General features: G+C 37.3%; 1 protein-coding gene across 1 annotated transcript; it reads right to left on the bottom strand.

The window, feature by feature from the left end:
* Window positions 1–1,266: 1,266 nt before the first annotated feature.
* LOC112553208 (deoxynucleoside triphosphate triphosphohydrolase SAMHD1-like) lies at window positions 1,267–10,314 on the bottom strand. The gene is made up of 14 exons (XM_025220283.1): window positions 9,853–10,314; window positions 8,557–8,639; window positions 8,297–8,457; window positions 7,946–8,135; window positions 7,576–7,707; window positions 7,240–7,287; window positions 6,280–6,444; window positions 5,541–5,632; window positions 4,390–4,443; window positions 3,693–3,888; window positions 3,291–3,404; window positions 2,730–2,834; window positions 2,098–2,265; window positions 1,267–1,778 (listed from the first exon to the last, which is right to left on the bottom strand). The coding sequence occupies exons 2-14, from the start codon at window positions 8,593–8,595 to the stop codon at window positions 1,746–1,748; spliced, it is 1,497 nt and encodes a 498-aa protein (XP_025076068.1). The 5' UTR covers window positions 8,596–8,639; window positions 9,853–10,314; the 3' UTR covers window positions 1,267–1,745.
* Window positions 10,315–10,895: the final 581 nt, after the last annotated feature.

The following is a 10,895-nucleotide window of genomic DNA, read 5'->3' as shown; positions in this document are numbered from 1 at the left end:
TGAATCCCTCAAAGACTAAGGAATCATGCACAGGGATTTGGCAGTCTTTTATTAAAAATTACTGTCCACTCGCTGTTAGTGAGCTTCCGAAAATGCATCTCCCGTCTTTCTTCTCACACACACACACACACGCACACACGTGCGCGCTCACATTTATACCTACATATATAAGAACATACAGAGCCTGTAACAACTTAGATGTTTTCATGTTAAAAGAAGGCCAGAGTAATAATTTTTGCCCTGACGATTTCATGTGGCCAGAAACGTTGAACAACTTAAAACAAAGAACCCCCACAGACAATATCCCTCAACATGTACACAAACTAAGATACAAACTTTATTAACATGAGCAATTTTTCGTCTTTAAGATGGGTGATATACTGGAAGAGTTTGGGGATTTATGACTTTAAACAAACATACAAACGATCAAAAAACAGAAAGCTTCCAGGACTGGTATCTCCGGAGATGACTAGAGGATTCAGGAAAAGTAAAAAAAAAAAAATTATAAATAAATAACCGGTTTTTAAAATTGTCTTTTACAAGAATACGACCCTTAATAATACTTCACCAATCCAGTTACCTCCCGCTGACAAGACAAAAAGAAAATCTTTCAAGGTCCTGGGTCCTGAGAGGTTACGGGATAAATTTCATTTTTCTTTGTGATAAATTTGATGTCAGAAAACTGTGAATGCTACTCTCAATAACTAAGCTGAATGTGCCATCAAATCTGAAATGTTGTTTTTAAAATTATCTAGATTTCCAAAAACTTCTAACTTTAGCTTCTTAAAAATCTTGTTACATTATTTTTCTGACCTTTTCTATTGGCTTCCCTTTCATTTTACTCCTTAAATTGTATAAATCTTTTTAAGATATACAGTGTTCCCTCGTTTATCGCGGGGGATCGGTGCTATGATCAGCCGCGATAAACGAATTTCCGCGAAGTAGGGACATACATGCAATAATAATATATACATGTAAAACAATATCATGTGAGTGTAAAGTAATATATTAATCATGGTATTAATACACTACAATAACAAATTAGTGTAAAAAAATTATAACTTTACTCAGAGAAACCCCAAAAAACTGATGCGAACTGGCTGCGAGATGGGAGATAACAATCATGGCTCGTCGCTTACGCATAGCAATGGATTTCTGTTACACAATTATTTCTTTCTTTCTATCTACAAAATAATCATGGTATTTTAATAGAAATACTAATACAGCTTCATTTTTCGTCTTTTTCCTGTTGAAATATCTATGGTATTTTGTAGAACGATAATTCCCAGCACGAAAATATCGATCGATACTTCACTCAAAAAAAACCGCGAAGTAGTGAATCCGCGATATATGAACCGCGAAGTAGCGAGGGAACACTGTACAGGGATATTTTGCTTTGGTAGTTATTTTAGGCAATGTGGTTTAGGCTTTCATCAGAGCTTTATTCTGATATATATATATATATTAGACATAATTTCAAAAGCTCAGATTCGGCAGAAAATGTTTATATACCTGATCATTTTATACGTCAGCCGTTGAAGAAAGTCCAGAAAAGGTAAGACATATTGCTTATTAAATGTTTTGAAGATTGAAACAATTTTTTAGGATTACTAAAAAGACTAGGGACCCCAGGAAAATCTGTTGTTTCTTTTCCCAGGATGTGAGGTAAATTGTGTTTCTGGCTTACTACTTCCTCAGAGTTTTGTGTACACCGATAGGCAATTCCTTCTTCCGTTGCATCCATACTACGAATGGAGAACTTGATCCTTAAGGAGTTGCTGCAAAATAACAAAATAAGTACATAAACATATTTTACACACCAATAGCCTGAAATAAATCTTTGAATAAGTAGAATAAATGCTTGAAGCTTGCCAGAATAACTGCTCTATAGCGTACAACTGTGTAAGGTGCTAAATTTAAAATGAGCTTGGAGGTTGAAATATAAGTATAAGACGTTGAGAGTGGGTAGTTGGTAAAAGTATGTCAAATGCGGATGAAGGCATGGGAGTGCGTATGGTGGGATGGGAGTATGTGGAGGTTCAAAACTTGTATGTCAGTTACGTTATTTACTTGTTCCAGGTGAACAAAGAAACATACCTTACATCCTATCTTGTTCTTGGAACACCACTTTTCGAAAACCTTACACACACTTTCCATGTACTGTCTATCATGGTCATAAACACATTTACGTCCGACCCAGTAGTGCTTCAAGAACACGCGAACCATCTGCTCTTGAAACATCTTTTTTGGGAACAAGTGGGAAACCTGCAGAGAGAATAATTCGCTTCAGAAACCAAACAATGTACATACATGAAAACCATGTTCGTAAAAACATATAAGTTTTAAAAAAAAGGGTAATTATCTTAGTTTTACAATAACTGTATATGTTGGCATCAATTGTGAGTGTGTTTAGTTTACATCCCTTTTTTTAATTAGTTTTTCATGCACTTTTTAGGTGACAAACTCGAACGTTAAAAAAATCACATCTGTATGTAAACCCATTTGAGATTTCTAACAAAGTGAAGCAAAATGTTGCTAATAAGGCTCAAATATTTGCGGTAGCCAAGAGATGGTTAACTTATTGGTTAATATCTTATTAACTTCTTTTTAAAAAATCTTAATTTATTATTTAGTTTTTTAACATTAAATTATTTGCTTCAGAGTCAAAGTTGACATAAAGACAGTTCAGAGACATACTAGTTATTTGTGCGATTTATCCTGTTATTTACCTCTGTTGACTTTATTTTTATAGCAGTGTCGATATCTCGCTTGGTGTAGAAACACAGTTCATCAACAGGGTTGCGATCCTTCTTTCCAAAATCTAGCATCACCACCTGGACAGCAGGATTCTTGTAAATAAGGCTGACAATAATAACACAATTGATTGCCCTTTTCTTGCTATGGTGTTGCACTGAATACTAGAGATTTATGTGTGAAAGAGTTCATCTTTATGCATCAATCTTGTTAGTCAAGTAGAGAGCATGCACTATCATAAAATACATTTTTATTATCTGCCAAAATGTTATCAAAGATGCTAATGATTTTTCAAAGCAGAAAAATAAATGTAGAGTAAGATTCCTCTCCTATCTCTGCCATCATCCAATAAACTCAAATGTTTCCTTTACGCACGGCACAGCAAAACTTATCTTGAACACGCCTTTCTCACACTTTCTCAGTAAAAGGTTAAATTATATCGATATTTGTCGACAATTGAACGTGATCGATACTGACGATCAAAATAATTAGAGAGAGCTTGATTCTCTATTTTATTCACAAATCACACTTTTTACCTGAACTGTAATAGTATCATCCAGAAATGATGGATCGTGTCTCTTTAATTGCTGTATAAGTTCCTTCTTGATCTTCGTCTCTTTCGCCAGTTTTGAAGTGTCTTCCTTTAAAATCTGTAGCCAGACAACAGCCTCAAAGATAAACATACTTCTCATACTTAATAATTTATTAGCTCATCACTAGAGAAAGAGAGACAATGAGGAGAAGAGAAAAAAGAGAAAAATAGGAAAATAAAGCTAAACGTAGAAATGTGCTTAAAATTTAAACTGTCTATGAGGAGTGGAATTTAACAGTTTATTTCAGAAAACAACTTACATGATGCTTTGTGCTGAAAATTTAAACTGTATATGAGGAGTGGTAACCATCAGGAGATATCGTCACTAGAAGTGTGGAGTGCTTACCTTACATTTGCTGTTTGCTATAGGACAGCTTTCAGCTACACACACGAAGAGCTTCCGCCTTTCCAAGGCCTGCAGCAGGTCACGTGATTGTTTCAGCTCTTTCTTGCTGCTGATGCGGATCTGCTGAAATATTTCGTCAGTCAGGTGTGTGTAGGCAGACATGTCGTCGATACACTGGGGAAGGGCCAAGCGCTTCCTGGGATTACAATGTCAAAATGACTTTTATTGGAAAATGAACGATCAAGGGTTGTCATTAGGATCTTTCTTCACCTTTGTCTCTGTGCTCATGGTGTAATTATATACACATATCTTAAGATGGAAAAACCCACAGCTTTCGCCTTCAAAACTTCAAGAGCTCAACTTTGTTATTATTGAAATGTTCCTTTGTCATTATATCTCTTTTAACATGCTGATTGATGTTGCCAAAATTATCTTTCGCCTTTTCGCCCCCAAGAAAAGAAAAAATTAACTGCTGCTTAGTCAATGAGATCAGTCTATAGCATACTGTCATCTGCCAATGAGAAAGAGAAGGTTTGTTTGAAATATTAAATTAACTTTCTAAAATCTATAATGAAAGATGCCGAGATAAGGGTAATCAGGAAATAAGAAAGTATGCTTCTGTAAAACAGACTAGAGTTTTACAGATTAAATGAATAAAATACTTAGTCAGGCGATACAACTTAAAAAGAACTCTTACCTTTTTCCAGGGATGAGTTTCACGTCTTTAGCTTTAATCAAAATCTCCGCGAGCCTTAAAGCAGAAAAATAATGCTTAATTGACAAGTCGTTTCATCAACCACATTCACACATCACACGCAATCTTGTAAGTGTGATTGTTATCAAAATCGTGTCCTTATGAAAAGAACGACAGGCAAAAGAGCAAAAAAAAAAAAAAAAACTTCCTACGTTGATATAAAGTAATTTCTGAAAAAAACGTGATTAAAATAGATGCTATCTAATAAACATATATTACATACACAGGCATACACATACATAAATATGTATCCACACACACACAAACTCACATACAGTGGAACCTCGGTTAACGAACTTAATCCGTTCTGGAAAGTTGTTCGTTATCCGAAATGTTCGTTATCCGAAACAATTTTTTCCATAAGAAATAAGGGAAATAGATTTAATTGGTTCCCAGCCTCTGTTGACTCGCTAATATTTGAAAGTTACAGGCTATATAGATATTTGTAATGAAAACAGTTATAATGCAATATAAATGAAGTTAAATAAACATAAACATTAATGAACGCATTTAAACATCAGAAAACTTGCCGTTTTGATGGCGTGGTTGAAGCAGGTGTGGGAGGAAGGGGCGGAATTACTGCTTTGATTCCCCCTCCATGAGCACGTGACATTGTAAAGTCGGGGTGACTTCCTTTTCTGTCACTTTGAGGTTAAAGGAAAACACTTGTCCAGTGTCTGTTCCTTCTGCCTTTTTGTAAAACTTCGGTAATACGACATCACATATCCGACAGACGCATGCCACCTTCATACTTTGAAATCATTTCCTTTTTCAATTCATTTGTTGGCCGCTTCCTTGTCATTACCTCACTACTATTAATTGCTCTTAATCTTCTTTGGAGCCATGATTGAGGACTAACTTATTAAAATAAAGCACAAAAATCACTAAATAAGAAGAATGCGCACAGATAAGGAACGACTGATCGTAACTGTGTCTCGAGCTCGAATGATTACATGCTGGTCGGTCACGTGTGGTTCACGTGGCTGTTCGTTATCCGAAATTTTGTTCGCTATCCGAGACAAACTTTTAACGAAATTTTTGTTCGTTAACCGAAATATTCGCTATCCGAGGCGTTCGCTAACCGAGGTTCCACTGTATATTCGACGGCAGATGTCACCCTGTGCTTGTAGGCTTTCTTGTGTAGGGCGTGTCGAGTTTGAAACAGCTGGTACACATTGAATGCTTCCTGTAACATAAACAATCACTCACAATCAATATATTCTTTGCTGATCACAGTTATCATCATCACAATGTTTTTCTCTGTCAGTGAGCTATAGACTGTTGGTCTCTTATGCGAGGACAGCAACTAAGGTTTTCTTTAGAGCGAGCTATTCCAGCTTTGTAAACAGGAGTCACATTCAAAATTACGAGATGTGATCCGACCCAGGATTCTCAATGTTTTCATGATAAGCATTTCCCAACTGCATCATTGGAAAGATAGTATTAGGTCACGCAGATATGGCAGAATGTTGCCAGCTAGGTTTCTAGAACTGCAGTGGAGAGACCTCAAAGGACGTCTGCACGACAACTTTGTCATCCTAGAGGTTATGTTATCTCTGTTTTGCTGCTGCTGTGTTATTTTGTTGACTTCGAGCGATTGCAACTGTTGATAAAATATTTCTTCGATCACTGATTTCGAGAAAAAGCCATAAACCATCAATATTTATGAATGAAAGCCATCTTGCTTGGCTCCTATTTGTGATGTCTATGTGTTTCACATTAATTTTTAATTTGTTCTGCAGAAAACAAGACGTAGTGGATAAATCTTTCACAGCAAAGCAGAATGTGCATTTCCATAATCTGTATGATTTTGAGGTTTCAAGTTAAACTCACCTTATCGCGGACACAAAGTCGCATTTTCTTTCCGTGTCGAATGACTCGTGTCAGACGGATGAAGCGACCATGGTCAAAGCTACTGCGAATGCCAAGATGAAGACAGTCTCTGGCAATGTAGTCCATTTTGTCCACATCCACCTCACTCCTCTTGTTGGCCACGATCTGTTGAAACACATAAACCACAACCAAAAAAAAACTGACAACAAAAAGTAAATTTAAAATGCCATTACAGACGGGTTTCACTTGATCATAAATTAAAAAATCGAATTTGGTGACTATGCATCATTTCGCTTGATGTTACTAGGCACGTGATAAAGCATGCCATCAATAATATCTCAAATACTTACTGAGCATAAACAGGCTGAGTCAAAAATAACTGAACACTTTTCAAACGTATACTACTCGAAACAAAATAGGACAAAGACATACATGTGCAGTTAAACTTAGTATTTTCTTCCCATTATTTGCCCTTTGAACGCTGTGCACACTTCTGTATCGGGTACCGGTGTTCATCATGGCGACTCTACGTGAAACAGGCCCACCTAGTTTTATTTTCATCACAAAAGGCACCTTTACCACCACTGTTTACTAATTATGTCTGTGCGATTTGCGTACCAAAAATGCCCTTACAATAAGACTCATATTCATAGTTGAAGAATGCTGAACCAAGACTAGTAAAAGATTCCCAACACAGTTATAACAGTCAAAAGTGAAGATCAACAAAATTGACAGAGAAATCTGAACAATGGTCAGACAGAATGTCTTATGGGTATAAAACAGTACTGCACATTCATAGAAAGTAAACAAACACACACTAAACACACACACTATACTGTTAAAAAAAAGTTAAAATAATAATGCTAACAAGCTTCTGAATAAGCAGATCATTGCAAGACATTGAAACAACAGAAGCAGGTTATCTGTCAGTCGGGGAGAACCTTCCATGGACTTATTTACCTCATACAAAAACGCTTTCTTTGGCCATCTGCTATCTTTCATTTTCTCCTGTAGAAAAATTATGTTTGAATGTTAAAATAAAAAAGATTCAAGAATAAAGTAACAACAAAGAGCAAGCAGAATAAAAAGTGAAAAGACAAGAAACGAGATTTCTTAACCTAATGATGAGGTTAAGTTACATGCCTTAAAGGCACTGAAACCTAATCTTTAATCATTAGTAAACGGTTTTATAGCAGCATTCTGAGAGGAAAAAAAAACAGACTAAAGATGTCAAAATAACTGTCAAGCTGTAATTAGCAAATGGAATGTGCAGAAGTTGCTGAGAAAAATACATACTTCCTCAGAAGGCGGTGGGCAAATCATATTCATTATAAAAGTCACATCATTGCTGTTCAAGTCGCCTTTTATTTTGATGACAGGATTCTCTTCGATCATGTGCTCAAACATTGTTTTGGAGGCGTCTTCGTGCTGGAAAATAACGCCTTAATCACAAACCCCAAAACAAATAGATTTGCAAGATACACGAATACTCGATTGTGTGTGTGTGCGTGGTTTGGGGTGACAGATGAAGCACGGGTTATTCCTAGTTTTTACTTTCTCTCCACCCTCACCTCTCTTCTTCTCTTTTTTTCTTCCTTCTCTCTCTCTTTCACTCAATTCCTCATTTACTCATTCATTCACTCAGATGAGAACGACGTAAGTTTACCTTCCAGTCAGGACGGTCTTCACGTACTCGGGGTACCACCATATTGTCAAAAACGTGAGAAAACGGCCCGTGTCCCAAGTCATGGCAAAGCCCGGCAATTTCCACGCAAAGTACATCTTTGTCGTCGATGTCCAGCTCATTTTGACCGTTCTTTAGCGTCCTCGCCATCTCTCCCGCCAGGTAGCACACACTGTTATAAAGAAAGCATGCAACTGTAATAACGGGAGTCTCGGAAACTGATCTTCATACGATATAAAAAAAGGTAAGTCAATAATAATACCTTGATTTACAAACAAAACACTTTAGACAAGAAATGGCGAGAATGTTTTGAAGCTGTGACGAATCACTCACCCGAGGGAATGCTCAAAGCGATTGTGTGAGGCGCCAGGGTAGACAAAGTAGCCTCCCCCTAGCTGCTTGATGTTTCGTAGTCGCTGAAACTGGGGTGTGTCGATAATTGCCACACAAGCCGGGTGGAGAGCGATGTGGCCGTGTACTGGGTCGCTAAAGACCTTAAAAAAGCAGACAGACAAAATTAAAACAAAGATAACATTCATGGGATTCTCTCAAGGAGAACTACCTTAGCAATGTCTTTTCGCCACCAAACGTACCTTCCGTAAAATGTCTTTATGATTTTCCGTTTTCGCCATGGAAACTCCATCTATCCTGGGTCGTCAATCACTGAGTAGATTACCTGGTGAAAAAATTAGTTTGTTTGCTGAATGTTTTTAGAAGGGATTTTTGTTCTTGAACTAGACTGAAATTAGCTGCGATGGGCGGGTGTGGTGCAGTGGCCCAAGCCCTATGTCTACGACAGTGAGACTCGATTTCGCAAAAGCAATCGCCACTCAAGATATTGAGAAGCACGCGCATTGATAACGCTGCAGTTCCGAACTAGTTCTTAACAAAGCTACTAGTTGGCTCTCTCTCTCTCGTGTCAATATCCTTTTCATTAAATCGTCTGGGTGGTACACTTGCATAAGTCACAATTTCTGATGTGTACATTTTCTTCATTTAGTGGCAACATCTTAGAATGAAAAAAATAAACGTCAAACATATATTTGTCCTGGTGCAGCGTACACCAACCATAGTCCCTGACTGAACTACACTGAATAGAAATATTCCTGTAAATCTGTGTGAGAATGGAACGAATGTATATACATTTGTAGAGGTATCAAGAACGTTTCAAAAACACATCGCCACACTCGCTTTATTTATGATGCGCACGCACACACGCACACACGAACGCACATATATTCTTCAAAGAATTAAAGTGACAGTCATGCTTGAACAGAAACATCATGAACAATGTTCTGCCCATAATTGTAAATTAATATGATTATTCCATCTAAGGAAAAACTCTTGAAAATAAAATAAACCATTTAATTTAAGAATTTATCTGTAAATGACCACGCAGAATCTAAGGACTGCACTGATAGGAAAATAATGAATGAATCAAGTACGAATGAACATGCAGGGAAGTTAGGCAAGCTGTATTGTAATGCACACTACTAGCTGCAGACCGTCAATACGACCCTCTTTGCTCTTTTCCGGCAGAAGAATGGGTCGATCGTCACTTCCCGTGTCGTCTGCTTTGTCCGTGTAGTCGAAGTCTACTACTGAACCAAAATTTGACTTGTTGAGACACTTATCCTAAAAATTTACCCGAGTAATTACTTACAATTTTACATGAGAAATTGCCACGAATTAAAACAAATGAAATGAACAGCTAAGAAGTCGTAAAATGTGTTTTTTCATAGTTTGCTGTTAATACTGTTGAACCAAAGGTTTATATCAACGCATTTTGTGGATTTGAATGCTAAAGCTTAATGTTAGAGCTGATACGCAGCATGGAGCTATCACGTGGAAGTAAAACGACCGCCAGAGAGAGAACAAAAGTTGCCTACCTTCGCCAAGTGTCAGTCAAGGTGAGGCTCATACTCTGAGTGCAGCGAAGCAGCCACAACGGCATCCACAGTTGCTATTTTTAGTTCACTCTTACGACATAAGCTGAACCGTTAGGGAAAGGTAAGATTCGTTCTCCCGCAGTGTGTAGAGTATAAACTGTGTCTGGACATGTTTCGAACCTTGAACGTCTCTGTGGGAGACGGGCTGGCGTGCACGCTTTCTGCGTCAACATGTGGATCAATACTGCGCATGTCTGAACTGTAGGGCACCACGCGCTCCGTAATCAGGTCAGAACTATACACAGAAATCAGTCGACGCAGTTATCAGTCCGCGCAATAAATTAATACCTCTGTTTGGGGTATGACCTCAGGGTTTGCTTATATATCTAGGGCAATGGTGCAGAAGGGTATTTGATCGCTTGTTCATTAGAATGTCATTTCGAGCAAAAGGCAAGCCTGGGCATGCGGTTAGCTTCTACGTACCTGACCCCGGAATATAGTGAGTAGCTCGCTGTAAGCTTGCAGTATGCCTAATGTATAGCAATTTTATAAGCTTGTTATATTTTATGGGCAGTTGACTTATTCGCGCTAGTCCTGTTGCTGATTTTCAGTCACATTTCGGTGATTAATTTGGCAATTAATATAACTAAGATTGTTAATATTGCAGTGTGCTATACTTGAAGACATATTCGACACTATTGAACCAAACTGACATTTACAATATTTTTGTGGTGCACAAATATTTATCAAAGCAGATCTTTTTAGCTTTACAAATAATTGAAAGTAGGAGAGCATTGTTTATAAAATGATTACGTCAAGCACTGACTGATCTTTCAAGATCATGACACACCTGCACGATTTTATATCGAGCGCGAGTTATTAAAAAATGTCATCATGAAAGTTGTATTTGCGACTTCTCATCAATTATCTATTAAATGTCATTTGTTTAATCATTAATAGTAAAGTATGTAATTAATCACCTTTTTTGTGTTAAACACACATTGCCCATGCACGCACGCACAAAGTCATTACATCAAACATTT

The sequence above is a fragment of the Pomacea canaliculata genome, linkage group LG12 (assembly GCF_003073045.1).
Source record: "Pomacea canaliculata isolate SZHN2017 linkage group LG12, ASM307304v1, whole genome shotgun sequence".
NCBI lineage: Eukaryota > Metazoa > Mollusca > Gastropoda > Architaenioglossa > Ampullariidae > Pomacea > Pomacea canaliculata.
Note: the sequence above shows the minus strand (reverse complement) of the source record. Positions and strands in the feature narration are given on the sequence as shown.

Coding starts and splice junctions, on each gene's coding strand:
- LOC112553208 (XM_025220283.1), bottom strand. CDS start 8,595: ATGGCGAAAACGGAAAATCATAAAGACATTTTACGGAAG. Junction 7,288..7,575: donor GCCCACCGCCTTCTGAGGAA/GTATGTATTTTT, acceptor ATTTTTCTACAG/GAGAAAATGAAAGATAGCAG. Junction 1,779..2,097: donor AGAACAAGATAGGATGTAAG/GTATGTTTCTTT, acceptor GTTATTTTGCAG/CAACTCCTTAAGGATCAAGT.